The sequence below is a fragment of the Elaeis guineensis genome, chromosome 16 (genome assembly GCF_000442705.2).
Source record: "Elaeis guineensis isolate ETL-2024a chromosome 16, EG11, whole genome shotgun sequence".
NCBI classification, from domain to species: Eukaryota; Viridiplantae; Streptophyta; class Magnoliopsida; order Arecales; family Arecaceae; genus Elaeis; species Elaeis guineensis.
The window spans coordinates 19,050,420-19,073,898 of NC_026008.2; the positions used below are offsets into that span (position 1 = coordinate 19,050,420).

At 38.6% G+C, this 23,479-nt stretch overlaps 1 protein-coding gene across 8 annotated transcripts in view; it reads right to left on the reverse strand.

The window, feature by feature from the left end:
- The window catches only part of LOC105035160 (uncharacterized), a 129,288-nt gene that overhangs the window by 13,932 nt on the left and 91,877 nt on the right, over positions 1-23,479 (reverse strand). For all 8 annotated transcript variants that reach the window (XM_029261861.2, XM_019847253.3, XM_073249862.1 and 5 more), the window contains one exon: positions 17,494-17,767. In XM_029261861.2, the coding sequence (XP_029117694.1) occupies positions 17,494-17,767 (274 nt within the window). The remainder of the gene's footprint in view (positions 1-17,493; positions 17,768-23,479) is intronic.

Genomic DNA, 23,479 nt, shown 5'->3' on the forward strand with positions numbered 1-23,479 from the left:
TCCATTAATTGGGTTAGACCCATGGTTAGATTAAAGATGGACTTAATTAGAGAATTGACTAAATCTAATCAATTGTTGTCTTAGATTAGGTCAAAGATTCTCAAGATCAATTACAATAGTTGTAGTTGGTCAAGTCCATGTCTTTAACGAGAACCAAATGGACTTGATTCTTGGCTAAGCGGTCTAGCACGAACTGTTAGGTTGATCTAATTGAAACTAATTAAACCAGTTGGTGTCTAAGGTAAACCAGACCGGTGGTTTTTAATTGGGAGCCCGCTTACCTGGCCATTTTTGATGGTGTCTAAGGCAAGCTTTGGCAGACCCTCCCACTGATCGAACTTACCTGGCCTCTTGGTGAAATTATGTTTTGATCAGATCACTTGACTATTCGAGCTGACCCATGTCAGCTAAGTAAATCAGTGTGACTGATTTAGGTGCTCCTAGACTAACCTTTTTAATGGTCTCCCTTAAGCTGACTTGGTGAAGTCAGTGGGAGGATCATGATAAGCTGGTTCATCTGACCTCATCCTCTATATTATTTAAATCCTCTAAAATTATTAGGTCCTTAAAATGACAAAGTTACGGAGATAACTGAGTCATAGCCTCCCATTAAGGTGTTTGATAATAAGTCCATTAACTCAATAATCATTGCAGACCCAAAGGCCTGGTGCTTGTTGACTAATGGAATTATCACTCATCATATGACGACTTGGAAGTGTCTCTCTAATGGTGGTTAGGTGAGCCAACCAAAGTTGGGCTTAATCATTCGTTGGTTAGATACACCAAGTATGATCATGTTAATGGTTGGACCTAACCGGATCCTTACAGTGGAGGCCAAAGCCTACTGATTAGATTTCTGGGGCAAAATTAAAATTACTAGAAATTGTTTAGAGAAACAATTGGTTATGAATCTACCCTTAGATATACATGGGTTGGCCAACCAAAGTTGGGCTTGTGTGTAATCTAAGTGGATTCTAGTACCCACTAAGGAATTAAGGTAATTCCTCGAATTGGAGGTAGAGGCTACCAATTCGAATAAAATAGTGAGAGAAATCTTTTGATTAAAGTCCAAATCTTTAGATTTAATAAATCAATTATTAATTAGGTTATGGTTCTCCTTTGTGCAAATATGGCCACTTTTCTATCGCTCCGATCATTGTTGGATAATGATAAGTTGGTGGGACCCAACTTCGGTAGCTGGTACCGAAAGTTGAAGATAGTCCTGAAGCATGAACGGATCCTATATGTGATAATGGATCCTGCACCTAAGGAGCCAGCTGTCAATGTACGTGGAACAGTCAGAGACACCAGAAGTGGCTCAATGACCGGATCACGGTGCGCTGTATCATGCTGGCTGCCATGAGCGACGAGTTCAGTCGCAGATTCGAGACGGCTCAGCCAAAGGGCATGCTTCAAGTGTTGGAGGATGCCTTTGGCACACCCAATGACGTGGAGAGGCACAAGACTAGTTGTGCCATCTTCAACGCCAAAATGCGGAATGGTGCCTCTATCACTGATCATGTATTGTACATGATCGAGCTCATGGAACGATTGAGCAAGCTCGGCTTTTCCTTGCATGAGCAGCTTGGGAAAGATGCAATACTGAACTCGCTGCCCAAGTCTTATCTCCCATTCCTCACTCATTATAGAATGACAAAGCCTGAAGTAAACTACCACGGGTTACTGGGATTGCTTCAGAACTTTGAGAAGGATCACCAACTCCTCAAGAAATCGGTGAACTTAGTGAGAGGTTCGTCTTCTGGTTCTCGACCCTTTAAGAAAGGGAAGAAGAACAAGAAGAAAGTGAAGAAGGTGCAAGTTCTGGCTGGGACATCAGTGCAGAGCCAGAACAAAAAGATCAAGCCTGATAAGAATCTATTCTACTGACAAGCACCCTAGATTAGATAGTGTGTCAGATATCTACTTATGGCACTGTAGGCTAGGTCATATAAACAAGAACAGAATAAACAGGTTGACTCAAGAGGGAATCCTCGAAATCAGTGATTGTGAATCACTTCCAACCTGTGAGTCCTGTCTTCTTGGTAAAATGACCAAGTCACCTTTTACTGAAAAAGGTGAGAGAGCTACTGAGCTCTTGGGCCTAGTACATACTGATGTATGCGGGCTCATGAGCACCAGTGCTAGAGGTGGATATTTCTACTTCATAACTTTCACGGATGACCTATCCCGATATGGATGTCTATCTGATGAAACATAAGTCAGATTCATTTGAAATATTCAAACGATTCCGAAGTGAAGTAAAAAAACAAACTGGGAAGAGTATTAAAACTCTTTGATCTGATCGAGGAGAATACCTTTCTAGTGAGTTTCTCACATATCTAGGAGAGAATGGGATTCTCTCCCAATGAACTCCTCCAGGAACACCACAGCATAATGGTGTATCTGAAAGGAGGAATCGGACTCTGTTAGATATGGTCCGATCCATGATGGGTTTTGCTAGCTTGCCGATATCCTTCTGGGGATATGCACTCGAATCGGCCTGTTATCTGTTAAATAGGGTTCCAAGTAAGTCTGTAATTAAGACTCCATATGAGATATAGACGGAACGTAAGCCAGCACTTTCACACTTTAGGGTCTGGGGGTGCTCGGCCTATGTCAAACGATTAGTCACAGACAAACTCGGACCTAGGTCTGACAAATGCACATTCATAGGGTACCCCAAAGAGACAAAAGGATATTTTTTTCTACCATGTTGATGAACAAAAGGTGTTCGTCAGCCTTAAGGCAATCTTTTTAGAAAAGGAGTTCTTTGGTGAAGGAACTGTTGCCTCTAAGGTTGAACTTGATGAAGATCAACAGATAGAAGGACCGACACCAATAGCTGAACCTGAGTCAGATATGATTAGATCAGATCTGGAGCCCAATGTACCTGCACATTAAGGCGATCCGGTAGAGTACCGCATCAGCCGGACAGATACTACGGTTTCTTGGTCCGGGATGGTGATCCTATCGAACTTGATGAGAATAATGAGGATCCGATCACCTATATGGATGCAATGCAGAGACCTGATTCCGAGAAATGGCTTGAAGCCATGAAATCCGAAATGGAGTCCATGAAGGTCAACGATGTATAGACATTGGTTGACCCACCTGAAGGGGTTAAACTCATTGGGTGTAAATGGGTCTTCAAAAGGAAGAGGGACACAGACGGAAAGGTGGAGACCTATAAAGCCCGTCTGATCGCCAACGAGTATCGTCAACGTTATGGTATTGACTATGACGAGACATTTTTCCCTGTGGCAATGCTCAAATCCATTCGGATAATGCTTGCAATAGCTGCCCATCTGGATTATGAGATCTGACAGATGGATGTAAAGACAGCTTTCCTGAATGGAGAGCTGACCGAAAAGGTGTATATGATACAACCTGAGGAGTTTACATCCACAGATGAGTCCAAGGTGTGCAAGCTTCAGAGATCCATTTATGGATTGAAGCAAGCTTCTCGGAGTTGGAACATACGTTTTGATAAAGTGATCAAAACGTATGGCTTCATTTAGAATGGAAAAGAGCCCTGCATCTATAAATGGGCAAATGGTCCAGTTGTGGTATTCCTTGTCTTATACGTGGATGACATTCTCTTAATCGGGAATGATATCCCCGCACTACAGGGAATAAAAGTTTGGTTGTCATCACAGTTCTCCATGAAGGACTTGGGTGAAGCATCCTACATTCTAGGAATGAAGATTTATAGGGATAGATCTAAAAGGATGCTTGGGTTATCCCAGTCTATGTACATAGACACTGTGATGAAGAGGTTCAGCATGGAGAATTTCAAGAAGGGCTATCTACCGATAGGCCATGGAATTTCTCTCTAAGAAGGATTGTCCAACAACTCCTGAAGAGAGAGCATATGAGTAGAGTCTCATATGCTTCAGCCGTGAGATCTATCATGTACTCCATGATATGTACAAGACCAGATGTGGCATACTCACTAGGAGTAGTGAATAGATACCAATCTGATCCTGGAGAAAATCACTGAAAAGTGGTTAAAGCCATCCTTAAGTATTTGAGAAATACTAAGGACCAATGGTTGGTTTATGGCGAGTCAGATCTGAAACTTGTGGGGTTCACAGACTCTAGCTTTCAATCTGACCATGATGACAGCAGGAGCGTGTCGGATTATATCTTTACTCTGAATGGTGGAGCCATCTGCTGGAAGAGTTCCAAGCAGCATACTGTGGCGGACTCTGTTTGTGAAGCGGAGTACATCGCAGCATCGGATGCCGCGAAGGAACCCAAAGCACATCAGCAGACGAAGCACATCTTGTGCCGCTTCCACCTGATCCGAGAGATCGTGGATCGAGGTGACGTCGACCTTCAGAAGATCGACGGAAAGGAAAACCTGGCCGACCCCTTCACTAAAGCCCTGGCTATAAAGGAGTTCGACAACCACAAGTCAAAGATGGGTATTAGATACTGTGCCGAGTGACTTTAGGACAAGTGGGAGTTGTTGGAAAATATATCCCAAAAAGCCAATCGTCAAGCTGTTGACGGTTCAGCAACCAAGTATTGTAATTGATTTGTTAATAAATAAAATATATTTGATATTTTCATCATAAGCTTTCATCTTCTAATGAACTCCGTTGTTATGATGAAGTCTTTAGGACTATTTAGATTCGATAAAGAGAAGATTTATCGATTAGTCCTTAAAACAGTTCACGACCAAATGATAGGCTGTTAATAAGGACGACAGCTTCTATCGAACATAGGTCGCTGTAGGCCATATGGGTTGGTTGTTCTCTTAACCAAAGAGTGTAAAGACACTGGTATGGCATACAGGTGAGATGTACTGGTACATCATCATTGAATATGACCAACTCCAGAGTATTCTGCTGTCGAGAATGTCTCTGATGGGATATAGGTATAAGTGTCCCTTAGACCTGAGATCGCCTCAGTGACTTGCAAGCAACTCACTGTGCTTTAGTACTGGACTAACTGAATTTTTAATTCAGAGATGGAAGGCTTCTGGGCACAGTCAAGTACTTGCAAAGTCAGAGTGTGATCGAGATAGGATTGACCACTCCAAGAGTTGGAGAAGAATGAGTCGCTGTATTTTAATTTAGCAAAACCTTGACCAGGGTAATCCATCAGATGGATTTGATATTTTGAAATACAATGTGGACAACCTGATCAGAGTTGACAGTTGAACTCTGGGGTGTCCTATGATCATTTTGGTCAAGGGGATGAATTATATGAAAACTATATCCGCATGGGTTCTAAGGATGTTCTACACATTCGATCTATCCGATCGTCGGGTACCATTGCTAGATGGTCACTTCGATTGGTACAGAAATTTATTCCTGTGCTACCAGCTTAGGTTCGGACCTATGAAGTCACACACATTAGAGTTCATGATCCGATCGAATGGTTGATCAACGATTAAGAATCGTTCTAAGGTTAAATGATCAATACGATTGACATTTAACCCAGTGTAAGTGTTGCAGGAGGATCGATTAGCAATTCGATTGCTAATTGGCTTAATTTGATTAAGCCAATGGGCTGAGATTAAGTCTAATTAAATATGATTTAATTAGATTTGGTTTGAGCTTGATTGGATCAAGTCCAATTGGTTTATTGGATAAGCCAAGTACAAGGAAAAACTAGTCCTAGTTCAACTAAGACTTGGGTCAATCTAATTTCTAATTTGATTAGAAAATTAAATCAGATTTAAATCTAATTTAATCTGATTAAATTAGGTTCTTAATTGGATTAAGACCTATTTTAATTGAGTTGATCTAATTTTGGTTTGATTTGGTTTGAGAAACCAAATTAAAACAAGTCATAAGATAGAATCCTAGTAAGACTAGGATTCCACCTTGCGCCACATAAGCCTTCCCCACGCCCTCTCTCTCATTCAACGCCAATCTCCTCTTATTTTGTGCGACAAAAGCCCTCTCCCAGGTCTCTCCCACGTTCACAAAAGGTTTCCTCTCTTCTTTCTTACATGGAAGGTGGTTTGGATCAAATCAAAAAGGAATAAGTTTGGATTTTGAATTCTATGAGATAGAGTTTTAGAAATCCAACTCTTTCAATTTTGCACCGAATTTATCCAAATTTTTTTTAAAATTTCCGTGGCTTTTAGGGTACACATTGTGCATCCTTTGCTGGTGATCCATGCACGAAAATAAGGAGGTGCTCAAGAGTTGGGCGCCCCTTAACTTGCCATGTTTGGATAAGCCTTGACTAGGTATTTGACCTAGACAAGGACTCTATCATATCTCTCTATATAAAACGAGTTTTTTCATGAAATTTTCGAAGAAGATAGAGATCTGAGAGACCTTTGGGCCATCCAAAAATCAGAGAGAAAGATCTTTGGGTCGTGGAGATATAATAGACACAAGTTAGGATGTCTAAAGAGAGAAATGAGAAGAAGAAGAGGATCTTCTTCTAGGGTTGTTTGTTTTCATATCTTTCCTCCATCTCGAGTTTCTTGAGCGTCTCAGATCTGAAACTCCTACTTTCCATCTTTGGAAGAGTCCAAATCAAGGAGGCACCTGATCAACCATCAAAGAAGGATCAGCGCAGTACTAGCATACTGTGCTGATTTCCTGAAGCAGGACTTCTGATCGAGATTCGTGGGCTCGTGTGGACGACTCCTAGAAGCCGGACGCATGTGCGGCTTGCAACATCATCCTCAAGCCCGGATCAGCGAGGTTAGAACGTCTAACTTGCAAGGTAATAAATCTGATCTATTGTTTAACACATACATTAGATGTAGTATAGAAACATGTTGATATGATCAACATGTAGTTCATGCTATATTTCTATATTTTAATTTCTGATTTAATGCTATGTAATAATCATGTAATAGGATCTTAGATCTAGAGATTCTCTGATTTTAGAAAATAAATTTTGATTTATTTTAGTCTTCCGCTGTATGATCTTGAAAAAGTTTCAAGATCTAACCCTGAAACCTTAGATCTGGTTCCTACAAAAACAAGTTTAAGCAAACTTGTGGTAAAACAAGCAATTCCTGAGGATTGGACCAACGAAGAGACATGACCAACTTCAGCTTCATATATTTAGCAGTTATGCATACAAACCTTCAATAGGCACAACGTAATTAGAAGTCAACGAATAAGCAAATTTGAATAATTTAAATAACTATTTGTAAGCCTTAGAATTGATTTTGATGATGTTAAAGATGTTTGAGTACAAATTATGTTTACTAATGATGTGTTTGAGAGTGATTGTAGGATTTCTCAATGTGCTCAATTATCTTACTCAAAAAGATGTCCTTTCAAGAAATTCATGTTGCCAAAATAAAGACCTTCAATTGGAAGAAAGAACCTAAAGATTTCAAACGAAAATCTAGTCTAAAAATACCTCTCAACAAGTTTGAGAAGGCAAATCTAGCCTAGAATAAGATTGATTAAGAAGAGCTATCTAAAACATCTTTTGGCACGTTTGGCATATAACTGAGTCGACCCAATATGAAGCTTAGGTAACCCAGTCTTAGTCCAAGAGAGACAGAAACTATGAAAAATCAGAAAAAGTCTCTTAGCCAACCATGTATTCATTTTAGTCGATCAAGATAGGATCTTAGCCGACTCAAGCTTTTTGATAGTCAACCAAGTCTTAGACTCAGGATGAAGATAAAAAGATGAAGATTCAAAGCATTTCACCAAGCCAATCCTGTGAACAAGATAGTCGATCAAGTCTGGAGCTTAGCCAACTTAAGAAGAAAGATAGTCGACTCAGTCTCAGAGACAGAAGAGCACAGCAAGTAATAGAAATCAGCAAATCCTCTAAGCCGATCCAAAAATCAGCTAGCCGATCAAGCATTCAAGTTAGATGACTAAGAAGAAATCTGAGCCGATCCAGTCTTAGGTAGACAAAATAGACAGAGTAATGGATTTTTGGCATCTGCTGCTAAGCCGTTTCAGAGTTTCACTTAGCCAACTCAAAGTTGAAGGTTAGCCGACAAAGAGTCTAGATAAGCTGACTCACAGAATTCTAACAAAATGATGACTAATTTTTCAAAATTTCTAAAACATGATTAAATTCATTCCAACAGCTATTTTCAAGCTTCACCGGCTAGAATATTAATTACAGATATTTTTAAGCCCATAAATATGAAAGATTCATGGAGGGAACCAACTTTTGAAAAACAGAGAACTGCATTGAGTTATTTTTCTTGAAGATAGTGTGAGGAACTCAGATAAAAAGAAAATAAAAAGTGTCTTAAATTCAGTCCTTCCTACATTCAATTAGTCTAAAAGAGAGGAAGAGATTGTAAGCTCCTGATAAAATAATCGGCTATAAGGTTGTGGTTGGCGAGCTAATGAAAACCAACTGGATGGGATTGTGAATTCAAAAAAATAATCAGACTATAATCTTTAAAAGGTTATAGTTGGAATTTTCAAGTGGATTTACGTGAGTGGATGCAGCGTAAGTGCTCAGTTTGACATCGAACCACTATAAAATCTTCTATATTTGTGATTGTTGTACTTTGCTTACATTGCTATTCCTGCTGCCTTTATTTATTATCTTCTAAGCATTTTACAAACACTTTCAAGATTGTTTTTGGGCATATCTTATTTAAGTTAATTTTTGAAAAACCCAATTCACGCATCTTAGGTTGTTGCTTCTGAAAAATAAGTGGTATCAGAGCAAGTACTCAATCCAATTGATCTAACCATCAAGAGTTAAAGATCAATGACAATCCCAATTGGCACATCCTTAGTTAAAGACCAATCAACCAATAGACCTTTATTTAATGGCACCAATTACATATATTGGAATGCACAAATAAAAATATTCATTCAAACACAAGACTATGATATGTGGAACGTTATAGCTAATGGTCCTCACACACCCACTGCTTTAATTGATGGTATTACTTCTCCCAAATTTGAAAAAAATTGAGATGATGTAGATAAACGACTAATACAATTAAATGCTAAAGCTATAAATATTTTATACAGTTCTTTAGATGCTAATGAATTTAATCGCATTTCTACTTATTTATCTACAAAAGAAATATAAGATCGACTTGAAGTTATCCATGAGGGTACAAATCAAGTCAAAAATTCCAAGATTAATATGCTTGTACATAAATATGAGCTATTTAAGATGGAACCTAATGAAAATATCACTGTTATATTCACTAGATTCATACATATAATTAATGGATTAAAAAGTCTTGGCAAAGATTATACTAATAGGAAACTTGTTCACAAAATTCTCAGATCATTACCAAAGAGTTGGGAGACCTAGATTACTGTGATTCAACAAGCCAAGATCTCAACAAGTTAGTCTTGGAAGCACTTATTAGCTCACTTATAACTCATAAGTTGAGCATGAACCAAAATGCTAAAGAAAAAGTAAAGAAGAAGACGATTGCACTGAAATCATCAACCATGGAAAAATTGAAAAGTGATTCATCCAATGAATCTAAAAAAGATGATGAAATGGCTATGATCACTAGAAGGTTCAAAAGGCTCATAAGAAAGAAGAGATTTAGCCCCAAGAAAAGAGGTTACATTAGAGGGGAAGGAAGCAAAGAAAACAAAAAAGAAAAAGAGGAGCAACCGGCCATTTACTATGAATGCAAAAGATCCGATCACTTTAGAGCTAACTGCCCTCTACTCAAAAAAAGCTCTAAAAAGTTCAGTAAGAAAGCCATGATAGCCACATGGAGCAACGATGAAGATTCAAGCTCCAAGAAAGAAGAAGCAAAGCAAGGAAAGGCCAATTTCTGCCTCATGGCTCTTGAAAATGAGATAACTAAAAATGTTTCTAAAGATTTTACTCTACAAAAATTACATGATAATTTTTATGATTTGCTTAATGATTTTAAAAAGCTTTCTTACAAAAGTAAAGAAGTTAAAAAATTAAATCAGTCTCTAATTGAAGAAAAGAAAAATTTTCAAAAAGAAAAAGAAAGTCTTTTGAAGGAATAAAATGAATTAATTGAAAAGAACAAAAGCTTTCAAAAGAAAGTTGATAAACTTAAACCTATTGTAGATAAATTTACTTTAAGCTCAAAATCTTCAGAAGCTTTTAGCAAAATAGAAAATGATTTTTGATAAAGTTAGATTAAGATTTAATACATTAAGTAAACAAAGATTTCTTAAAAATACTCTTGTAAAATCTTCTTTTGAAAAGCATACAATTAGATGTTTTAAATGTAATAAAACTGATCATAAAACTATTAATTGCAATCTGAATAAACTTAAAAATATTGCATCTAGAATTGTTAATATTAAGCAAACTTGGATTCCAAAAGGAACCATTGAAGGTAACCCCAAAGGACCCAAACTAGCTTAGATAGCTAAAAAGACCTTATGATCTTTTTGTAGATATGTTTGGCATCCTATTCGTCAACAAGAAAGTGATATCTTGACATCGGATATTCAAGACACATGATGGAAGATACATCTCAGTTTATCTCTCTTAAAGCTAAAGATGGAAGAGTTATAATTTTTAAAGACAAAATAATCGATCTCAATAAAATCAAGATCACTCCTACCATCTTTATCAAAAATATATTGCTTGTAAATGGTTTAATGCATAATATTCTAAGCATTAGTCAATTATGTGATAAAAAATTTAATATTTCATTTAAATCATCTCACTGCATTATAACTAGTTCCAATGACAATGAAATCAAGTTCATGAAAAAGAGACATGATAATATTTACTTGGTAGATCTTGATAATCATAACAAGGACAACATTGAGTATCTAGTTGCTATGAATGCCAAAATCAATGAAGCTAATTGGATTTGGCACCCCTTAGTATGTCATCGAGCCAAGGGATGGAGAACCTATATTTCACTATGATCTTGTTGATAGCACGACTATCTATCCATATCCACCACATTCCGTCCTTTTTGGAAATGAGAGCAGGCATAGCCACAGGACTCCTCTCTCTAATGTACCCCCTCTTCCTATAATGGGCTAGGTACAGAGACTTGCCCCTAGCATCATATCAATGCAGTGCTAGATATCTCTCATAGGAGTTAGGCTATCAGGGAGTTCCTCCAGCATGATATCAAAAAACTCGCCTAACAATGGTCAAACAGTCCAGAAGTCTCAGGAGTTTTAGTTATTTCTTTTATCACCAAGGCATAAACCATAGAAGATCCTGCTAGGTTGACAAATTAGGACTTGTTCAAATCCATCATGATTTGCCCCTCAGAGGATGGTTTTAGGGATAAGTCTGACTTAGGTTTCGACTTTGATGTACTGTTGAGTGGAATCAACCTAATCTTTTTGTTATCCTTAGTGACTATGGATGTGTTCTCCTTCCCATCATATATAGTACTATGGTCAAACTATCAAGATCTTCCAAGAAGCAAGTGACATACGTCCATGGGCACTACACACCAGCGTTATAGACAGTTCAGAAAAAACATCTCCAATCATCCTTGATATTTTGGATGCTACTAGGACTAGATTAATAATTAGGTTCAGTTCAGAAACTTCAGTAGTCTCATCGAGGATCTCACTATTTCTAACAGTGTCTTTCTCTTACACTTCTACCTCTTCTTTCTATTCACTCTCATCGGCATTTTCAATCAAATTTGTCCTACGCTGAAACTGTCCTAAAGGATACCCAGATGACTTATGGCCCAGTTGCCTATACTTGTAACAAGTGATATTGGATCCCGAGGGCTTGGGACCTAAAATCTTTTTATCCTTAGTATCAACAACAGATTTTGGAGGGAGTTTGGCACAAGATTTGAAATCCCGTGGGACGAGCCTGTCCCGATTTTTTCATGGAACGAGATGCATCGCCATCCCATTCCGTCCCAACACTTGAGATAGAGGATGTTCCAAAGCATCCCAATCGGGATGCTGAGATGCTAGCGGGACGGCCCTATACCAACACATGAGATGGTACCCCGTCCCGATGTCCCAGGATATCCCGCTAGGACCTAAATCCCTAGTTGGGCATCATTTTTCGGGGTTGGTTTGGTTCCTACAACAGTCTTCCTACTTGTGTTTCCTTATCGAAATATATCTTTTCAACTTGGACTCGACCTTAAGTCAATAACTACAGGCCGCATCGATCCGTAGAAAATTGCAAAAGATTAATTCATCCTAAATTTAAAGGTAAAGTCCAATAAGATAATGGGCTATCCGCTATTCTTAATTCTCCTTAAGATCATTGCAGGCGTGCAAGATATAAAATTTCTCGATGTATTCTTTCACCATCTTAAGCCCCTGTCTAAGATTGTAAAGTTCTTGGAATAAAGTTTGTCGATATCGACTGGGAGAGATTTTTCTCTAAGCTTCTCTTTCATTTTTTTTCAAAAGACAATTTTTCCCTTGCCTTTTCTAATCCTATCATTTTGGACTTGCTTCCGTCAAACTAAGGCATAACCTTTCAATTTAAAGAAGATAAATTTGACTATTTTATCATCGAGGAACTCTTTCCACTTGAAGTATAGTTCTAACTGGTCGACCTAATCTAGGAACTTATCGGGTTCCAGCCTACCCTCAAACTCACCGACACCTATCTTAATATCTTGATCCCAACGTGTGTTCGCTTGATGTTGGATTGACCGGCTTCTCCTAATTGGTAAGTCAAATCCTTCTACATCAGGATCGCTCTTAGAATTGGTAGCTCCATTCCCACCGTGTTGACAAGTCATGTTCATGGCTTCTAATATTTATTGTATTTGATTTAATTGATTTTGCATATTTCTCATGGCCTTTTGTTGTCTTTCATATGCCTCAATCCAATTCCTAGGTTTTTCTAAGTGATTGTTCGTAAGATTTTAAATTCCATGGGACGAGGCTGTCTCGATTTTTTAATGGAACGGGATGCATCGCTGTCCCACCCTGTTCCGACACTTGGGACAGAGGATGTTCCAAGGCATCCCGATCGAAATGCTGGGACGCTAGCGGGACAGTCTATCCCAACACATGAGATGGTACCCAATTCCAATGTCCCACGAGATGTCCCGCAGGGACCTGAATCCCTGATTATTCGCCATTTTGAGCTACTAATGGCTCTACAATGAGGTGTTAATAATTTGAGGAATTTGTGGACAGCCAACAAAATGCAAGAGAACGATTTTCAACACATTTTTTTCAATTTTTCTAGACAACAATGAAGCGTAGGTGGGAGAAGTTCGTGCAATATGCATGCAAAGATGTATGATTCTAATAATGCATCTAAATGAAAACCCTTAGATCAGAAGTTGTTCTGATACCACTTAATGTAGCCACAAGTGCTGTTGCAGTGCTACAGCCACTTTACTATAGGAATGCAGTGGGAAGAGAATTTTAAAAGACAATACGATCCTAGATTTTGAATCTGAATTTGATAAGATCTTTGAACTTAAAAGGCCAGCGAAAATAAAGCAAATTTTAGCAGCAATATAATCTAGACTTTGATTAACAACAACCATGAGAACTAAAAATAAAAGGTCAACAATCGAGTTCAATACACCAACACCAAGTACAGATAATAGTCCCAAAAAAAACATCCAAGAATCGAATCTTTCCAAGCTTAAGTATTAAAAAAATGGACAGATTTTGATGGAAGGTTAAGAAGGTAATAGATTACGACGGTTACATGAAATGTTGATTACCTTGGATGAGAAGACAGATCGGTGAGATTCAATATTGCAACCGGTTCATCAGATGTGGGATATCCACGATGATGAAAGGCAAAGAGAATTCGGAAGTAGTGGAGAGATCGAGCCGAATGTGAGGAAGAAGCGACCATGAATCAAAAGATAGAGGGAAAGCCATATGTAAAGCGAGGCAGATTTAGGATCCAATATTTATAACCTTTCTTCTTTTTTCCTTTTTTTCTTTTTGATCAGTCCAAAAATACCATTTTTTCTCTCCTCTTTCCTCATTTATTCTCCTCCTCTTTTCTTTCCCTCCTCTCTAATAAAAGATAAATCTGTTAGAGAATTATGGTTCATCTTTTTTTCTTCTCTTTTTTCTTTTCTTTCCTTCTCTAATAAAAGATAATTCCGTTGGAGAATCATGTGGCCCCCACAAATCTAGATTGGAATCTCCGTTTGGCTAAAAATAAACAAAAAGATTTGGTTCGAATTTCGATCAACCTATCCAACCTTTTTCAAAATAATTAAACTGGATTGAATCAAACACCACAAATGAAATAAATTAAAATAATGACTTGATGAATAAAATAAAATAATGGCTTAATACACTACATCAATATCCTACAAACTCCTCAATGTCATGTTTCTTTGCTATCCTTTGAAGCAAAATCTCTTGATATTATTGGTCTCGGATCTTGCCATGCCACTACCTGATTCTCTTAATATCATCCAGGAACATCGACAGTTTTATGACTCATAAGGCCCATGCTTTTGCTTCAATGATAACTAGCACAAAGTTATACATAATCTTTTACTTATAGAACAACCACCACATGTTAATACTAAGCATGATCTATGTTAAAATATCTACCCTAAGAAGAAAAAACAAGGGAGCAAGAGAGCAAATGGATTTTATTATGTTGGTTTCAATTCCATTCAATACATCTTAGAGATTATTTATACTAGTGTACAGACTCCATAGAAAGAAAATAATAACCGATACAAAATCATACTAATAAAGAAAAATGATACAGAATAATGTGAACAGAAAAAAATGTTATGAGGTCACATCAACAAAGAAAAACATTATGAATTGTCATATGATCCCTAAAATCATATGATCACCTATAATAATGTGATCACGTAAAATTATTCCAATACCCCCTCAAACTTGAGGCCGTATTATAAATGCCCACTTGAGTTTGAAAATTAGATCATGAATATACTCAGAAGCTAACATGATAAACTAACGTGTCTGCTAGTGTGGTTGATTTAGATGATGTAACTGTAAGAAGCAGTCCCAGTAAGGCCGATGCTTAAAGAGAAGACAATCGAAAGTCGATGATTCTTGCAGACAAAAATACCACAAAAGAAGACCAACATTCAAAGAAAAGGCAGCCGAAGGCCAATGATCCTTGCAGACAAAAATGCCACAGAAGAAAAGATCGACGCTCAAAAACAAGGCAATCGAAGATCGATGATCCTCGCAAATAAAACGTCATATAAAAGAAGGTTGGTGCTCTAAGAGAAGGCAACCGAAAGCCAATGATGGAGAGATTTGCTGAGCAATGATAAGAATAGACAATCGAAGATCTAAAGCTGAGGAGAAAAACAGTGGAGAACAGTCGCAGATTCATCTAAAATAAAAAAATTTTAAATCTTAATCTACCTAAAAATGACGATCTACAAATCTACTAAAGAATAGAAGATCTGCAAGCAAACAAAGATTGATAGATCGGCAACGATAGCCATAGCAAAGGCGGAAAAGATGATCGGTGGCTCTAATACCATAATAAAATATTTACTGAAAAAAAAATAAGTGAGAAAGAGAGCAAACAGATTTTATTATTTCTGTTTCAATTTTATTCAATACATCTTAGAGATTATTTATACTAGTGTACATTCTCCATAAAAGAAAAATAATAACAATTGATACAAAATCATACTAATAAAGCAAAATAATACAAAATAATGTTAACAAAGAAAAATATTAAGAGATCATATCAACAAAAAAAAAATATTATGGGCTGTCACATGATCCCTAAAATCATGCGATCACCTATAATCATGTGATCACGTAAAATTATTCTTACAATCTATAACATCAATGTCACAGAAAAATGTAAGTTCATCAAAACAACCTGATTGCTCCTAAAATTTAATATTTTATTGACATATTATATAGCACTAGGGCGTTAACCTTTCAAATCATTTTCAATTGGACCTTTATACACACCAACCCCCTGAATATGTGATCCTTGCAAGAAAATTACTTGCATGGAGTCCAGATTTGATAATTTCTAGCCCATGAAGCATGGACCCAAAATATGAGATATGGATACGGAAAATGTAAAATAACATCATCCATACTTTATAGGTACAAATGCATACATATAAAAAGGAATCCGTAAAACACAATAGGCTATTAAAAAAACATAATCCTTACATAATATGATAACAACTCCAAGTTCATCATCTAGTCATCATTAAGATCTATAAACCCCAATTCATATTTCATATTTCAATATTCAAAATCATAGAGTCCAAAATAGACCATTCAATATCAAAAGATCCACATTAAACAAAGAAAATATGTTCCCCTTATTATTATAGATATCAAGAAAATATACCAATATACCTATGACATATCTGAAGCAAGGTTTACCGTCTCGATGTTTGATCCCGTACTGGTACCATCTTGCTACAATGTCAATACATGGTACAGTACAAACTGCAAGGCATACCGAGTTTTCGTACAGTACGAGACGCATATTATTTTGGTACCAGTGGTACGTCCAATACGACAAACCTTAATCTAGAGTTTATTAATTTCTAAAAGATAGGACACTTGACACAAATATTGAACACATTTAGGAGGTATCTGACAAGTATTGGCATCCGACATGCATTTGATACGGAAATGGCATGTGACTTGGAGTATATTTGCTTCCTAGTTTCTAGCAATAACCAATTTATCCATATGTAATCTTAATTATTGCCACCCCTTCCTCATCCTATAGCTAACATATAAACCAAGGTTCACCATCTCAATATTGTATCCTATATTGGTACCATCCTATTATAGGTCAGTACACCCTGTACAATGCCCAGTTCAGCATATCAAGTGTCGGTATGCCCCTCCCTACCACATACTAGTTTAGTACTACTGTACTAATATAGTATGGTACGATTGGTATGCATTGTAGACTATTTCCTAATCATTTAAGACCAATATATTATCCAAATCATTGTAAGATGCACATTTAGCTTTAAATCCTTTTTAGTTCAAAATATCTTTAGTTTCAAAATATAAATCTTACAAGCCCATCTAATTTTCTTTCTACTTCTTACTTTCTTTTTTGGCTGTTCCACAAAGCAAGATATCTTTGTATTAATCACTTTCAGGCTTACCGCTGCCACCACCATAGTTGTCAATTTAAGTGTCACACAACTGCAGATTATCTAAGAACTTCTACAGCAACCTTCTTCTAGCATTTGCTGTTTGATCATTTGTTATACTTGGTGGAGTCTTCAACTCATACCCCAGCTAAAAAACACCAAAGTAGAAAAATAAGTGAAAGGAGACATGACAATCAGCTGATATTTCCTTGATGTTAAACAGGCCAAATCTTTTCTTTCCCAAGCTTATATAAGCAGACCAGATGTACAAATCTGATCAGCTGGCCTTTTGCAGTCATAGTATCATATATTCTTGTATCGCATAGAAAGTTTTCATCATAACTGTATACATCTTTTAAAGTTTTCATTGACTTGCTTATACAATTGATAAAACATGCTAACAGCTTCTAAAAAGAGAAGCAATCATAGTTTAAGGGAAAGACCGCTTCAGAAAATGAGAGGAATGGGACATTGTTAACAATTCGAAAAATAAATTATAACAAATTTCAGAATGAAAAGATGATCTGAAAGGTAGTTACCTCCATCGAGAAATTGTTTATCCTGTATGGCATGAAGCCAGTCTTGTCATCCGATAAAAGAATCAGCTGTGTCACATTATTTCTATCAGAATTCTTGATGAGGTTTTCATCACTGATGGCCAAATCAGCATTTTGTACTTCAACTCGAACCATGTTTGATGCACCAGAAACATAATTTCGCATTTTCACTTGAGCATCTCCAAGGCAATCAGGAACGAAGCTGCCTGACCATTGCCATCCTGGTTCACTGAACCGAATGGAAACAAGCAATTCTCTGCAACAACTTTATGCTAGTGAATAGAAAGTTGATTGAAGAATATAATTATTCTGGTATGAGGTACAGATAATCAGAAAACTGAGATTTGAGACCAAAATCCCAACAAAATCGTCTTAATCTAAAAATCTAAGCAAAATTAAATTCAAGAATATGTAGGCAACATGTATAAATATGGGACAGGAAATATATATAACCACAGAAACAATGAGCTCGGACATAGTTCTTTAAACAGTGAAAGATTTTTTTTTTTTAAAAAAAATCATTAGTGACATATCAGCACAATCATGAAGAGTAAATAATGTTGTGCAATTTCAAATTTGCTTGAATCCACCATGGAAAACTTGAATTCTGACATAATTCTCTAAACAGTGAAAGATGGAAGAAAGTTCATTTGTGACATATCAGCACCATCATGAAGAGTAAATAATCTATATGTGATTTCATATTTGCTTGAATTGTATAGATATTGAAATTAAAAAACCACGAGTCAAGGTTTGAAGTATAGCAACTCAGGCCTTGCACATTATGTTGACCCAAATAAGGATGAAATTCAAGCAACGTTCTTTGAGAAAAAATGGAAGACTGTTGTAAATGTTTTCCTCTCCTTTGCATATTATAAATGTCAAGGAAATGAAAAGATCAAATAAGATTTAAGCTAAACATAGCCTTTACCAAATATTCCAGCGCAGTGGAGGCTTAATTGGTTATTTATGGAGGGTAAGGGACATCATCAAAACAAATTCTTAAATGACAAAGTACTAGGGTAATGACCTTCATGAAATGTAAATTGCGATAAATAATGCTACCAAAGATGAGGAATCAAGAGAAGATATTATGATAACACAGGATCTATTACCTTCACATAACTTGTAATTTAGATTACTTGACTTATGAAAGCATTCTTCTACAGAATCTTATGACGGTTTATTGAGAAAGCAGTACAGTTTAAATAGTAATTCTCATAAACCAAACTCCAAACATCATGGTCAATGCATAATGCCAAATATTATAATCCAACAGCATAACATATCAAATATCATGTTCCTTGCCGTTGAAAGGCTTCATTAGTACTTGTGGCAATAAATGACCAATGTGATGTGGCATGATCCAATTCAGCCAGCTCATCATTCATGTGGCGAACCAGAAGCCCCTAAAAATTCTCTTGAGGAATTCTGGTCAGGCCCCCCAAGCCAACATGACAACTCAAATGAGCAGACTAGGAACAACTGACCTGTAGAGCCGAAGTCTCTCAGCTTAGCCAGATGACCTCGACAACCAACCCGAGCCAAGAGAAACTACTTCGCAAAGGTAACCTGATTCTTTCAGCTAGGTGCGCACGTGGCTTCCACAATTCCGGCACGTGTTAAGTGGTTGTAGCACGTCCCTGGGTTGTTATGCTACATCAATGGCTTATTACAGCACGACCCCGAGTTTGTTGGGATCCAATCCACTGAATATCAGGATTCCAACCATAAAAAGACTCGAAAGGTCCTCCATAGAAGATGAATGCTCCACTACTCTCTGATACCAACATGATTATCCTTTTTCTTCTTCTTCCTTTCCACCAGGAAATCCTCTCTAACTTAAGCATCGAAAGGCCTTGCCAGAGCCAATTTAATGAGCTCTCTAACCTTTACCTATTGCCTTAAAGGTCCATAGAGGCAGTCCACATCGGCATCTTAGGATTGGCAGCAATAAATAAGCACCATTTGTGGGAATGAAGGAAAGCTACGAAGCTTAGAAGAAACAACCACCAAGGGCTCCCAAAGGTCTCCGCCTTGACCAGTTGCAGAGGCTGCCAACACCGGATAGCATGACCTGCTTGTCAGCAGTTACAAGCTCACATGACAACGATACAAGACTTGCAACAATGAGTTGGCCCTCCTCCAGTAAGTTAGCTGGACCATCGGGAAGTTCTTGCCCAAGGCACTAGCCATCTTCATGCCAAAGGTCAGGGGGTGGGGGGGGGCGTGGGGGGTGCCCAAAAGTGAGGTCACTTTCATTCTCCATCTGGAGCCTGCTCTAGCTATGACGATTTCTCTCTGTCAACTGTGAAGAGTCCGGCGCAAGACTGACGTTGACTGTAAGATAGAGATGAGCAACCAAATCAAAGCCCTACAAGATCAGAGGGTCAGAGCAGGGACGATTTTGAGATGATGAATGAACCTCCCTTCACCTTCACCAAGGAGATTATGGAGGAGCTCAGATTGAAGGAGTTTAAAATACCTCAATTTGGGCTCTATGATGGTACCACAGACTCGATGGACCATCTCGAGAGCTTCAAAGCTCTCATGCTATTGCAAGAAGCTTCGAAAGCCTCGAAAAGGCAGCTCTCGTACTCGAGCCTCCTACCAGTCTCATTCAATCTTTTTTGACCAGCTCAGTCGTTAGGTCACCAATCACTTCAATAGCAGAAGGTGAAGGAAAACTTCGACTAGCTTGCTCACCGTCAAATAGAAAAAAGACGAACCCCTCTAAAACTACATTAGTTGGCTCAATGCCGATGCACTGGAGATGCGCGAGCTAGATCACTCCATCATGATAGCTGTAGTGATGAACAAGCTGAAAACTCACACTTCAGCTTCTCCTTAGAGAAAAAGCCTCTAAAGGACTTGGCTGTGCTTTTGACTCGAACGAATAAATACATTAATGCCGAAGAGACTATTGCTACTCGGAAAGAAGCAACAAGAAAAGGAGGCAATAAGCACAAGGATTATGAGAAAAATGACCTAAGCAGAAAATGCAGCAGAGAAGAATAGAGCATAGTACAATCTTGGAGTCCATCTCGGAGGTTTGAGGGGTATACTCTCCAAGACTCAAATTCTGATGAAGATTCAATACCGAGACTACCTGTGCTGGCATCGAAAGCCCTCTGATATAAATGGCTTCAAATAAAAAGATGAGATTTAAGGCCTCATCCGATGCAAATACCTCGATCGATATGTGGGCGATCATCGAAGCTCAAGTCGAGATAGGCAAACCCTTGAAAAGCGGAAAAATAATCAGCTGCTCGCCGGGATGACTGCCACTACCTCTGGAGGTCTTGCTACTGGCAGTCCAAAGTCCAAACCCTTCAACCTAAAGGCAGTGCTGATCGCACTTTGTCGAGTTGGGAGCACCCATGTTAAGTAGCTAAACCCAAGAAGTTCATCCCCTAGCAACAGTAGTGTGTAAAATCAGTAAGAATCATAATTCTGAATCTTTGTATTTCTTACGCTAATCATCAATAGAATTGAATTTTAATTTCTACCCAAGAAATTAATGCATCATAGGTCGTATTAATCCATGGAAGCTAACAGCCTTGAAGGATCGTTCCATCCAGAAAATTCCTAGCTCAACCAAGAAGGCACACTTGATCTAATCCCTTGAAGTTTTCCCCAAAAAAAGTCCTCTATTAGCTCCCAAGGTTCGAGCAAGCCTGCTAGCCCTTATACTCATCCTCATATATTCTCAGGACCTATTGTCCCCCAAGATTCACACAGACCTGCTAGCCCTTGTACTCACCACACGCTTATTCTCAAGCCCGTCGGACTCCAAGTAGGCCCACTAGCTCTTATACTCGTCCTCATGTGTTCTAAAGACCTATCAACCATCGAGATTTGAGCAAGCCCATTGGTCCTTAGACTCATCCTCGTGTATTCTCAAGGCCCATCAGCCCCCAAGGTTCAAACAGGCCTGATGACCCTTGTACTTATCCTCGTGTATTCTCAAAGCTCATCGAACCCCAAGGTTCAAGCAGGCCCGCTAGCCCCTACACTCATCCTTGAGTATTCTCAAGGCTCGTTGGCCTTCAAGGTTCAAACAGACCCACTAGCCCTTATACTTGTCCTCAATTAGGTATTCTCTTTCTATCAAGGCTCATGAAAGATTATAATCCACTCCGACAAGGCGAAATCCAATATGCGCCAATGATATTTGTGCCAACCACAAGCACTCCATGGAACTCTGGTCTTTTTATCTAATACATTCATAAGACATTTCAGCTTATTCTCTTAAGCATTATAGCCGCAATGGGATTCCATTCATATTTCAACCAATCTCTAAGAGGCATTATTATTATATTCCTAAAGCACTTATGGCTACCTCACCTGATTTCTACTTCAGCTCAATTGTCTTGCCATGATCCCATCTAATTATGATCTCATGATATTATCTTCATCTCAACTAGCTGCTAAGGCTTTATGATATTATGGCCTCATTTCAAAATATTCAGTCGACCTCGGAAACTTATATTTCTGGCCTAATCCAGCCCACCTCGACATCGTTGGGATGACCTCAAGCAAACAATTCAAACAAGCAAAGAAAAGGTATGCATGAAAGTAATTTCACTTCATTAATGTGTGATTGCATAGCAGGTCAAAGACCAAACTAGACTACACTATGAGAGAAAGAGGTCTAGACTGGCTGAGCTCCAATTCTACAAGGCCGATGACTCCGAAAAGATCATCCGGATTAGGAGACCACCTTCATCTCCCACACCTCTACAGTGGTGCCAAGAAATGCAACAAGGTCTACAAAAGCCCATTGCTGGGGGCTCAGTGGCTCCCCAACCTTTCCATCACCGTTCGGTCCCTGACCAAATCACTACTATCCGTGGCTAGGTTGAGACCGCAGAAGTCGGCCTAGGGAAAGAGGTTCGACACCTGGCTTTGGCATTCATCAAAGCCCTCCATGAAGAAATCAATCACTATGTGGGCGAGCCATGCATAATAGCGCCTCAATGCCTTGAACTTCTTCACAGCTCGAGAAACCCTCTTCTCAGCCTGAGCAAACCGGAACCAAGCAACCTTAAGCTTTTCCTCTGCCACAGCAGCCCAGAGTAGGGCCGGCTTGGTCTAATCCTTTTCAACCGCCAACCCACTCTTAAGGGATCCAACTTTGGCCTCCGCCTTGACAGCCTTCTCCCTGGCCTCTAGCAAGGCTAGTTGAAGCATCTCTAAGCGGTATTGAAGACATCCTTCCTCTGGAGAGTCCATCTTGTAAAGTAGAAAAAGAAGAATCAACGAGAAGGCCATCTTCCTCAGAGAAAAGAGAGGAGAAATGCAATAGAACCACCATCGAAGGTTGATACAAACAAATTCTGCAAAGATCTCTCTCAGAGGGACAAAAAGGGTGCTCTAAACCTCCCCAAATGTGGCAGATTTGCAAGCGCCTCCACCCTCTTTTATAAAGCTTTGAACAGCCTGGATTAGTCCGTTTGAACATCTACCCATTCAGATCAACAAATGCATTTCCCATTCACACCTCTGAATGATCAACGATGCCTTGGGAGGCAAGAGCGTCAGGGCTCATCCTTCAAAGGAGCACCACCCAGGAGTTATTACCCTCTTTAAAGCAGCACAAAGTCTAGCAAGGTGGTTACTTCGCCAAACCAAAAGGAATGCTTTGGACTCAGAAGTAGGGGGCCAATGTTGTGGCAACAAATTACAAAGATAATGTGGCTTGATCCAATTCATTCAACTCATCATTCATTTAGCGACCTAGATGCCCCTAAGAAATTCTCTGAGACATTTTGGTTAGGCCTCCCGAGCCAACTTGGCAACCAGGACAAGTAGACCAAAAGCAGCCGACCTGCAGACCCAAAGTCTTGCAACTCAACCCAGCAACCTCAACGACTAACCCGAGCTGAGTAGAATTACTTCGCGGCAGAGGCAACCCTATCCTTTCACTTGGACGCACACATGGCTTCAGCAATTCCATGATGTCTTA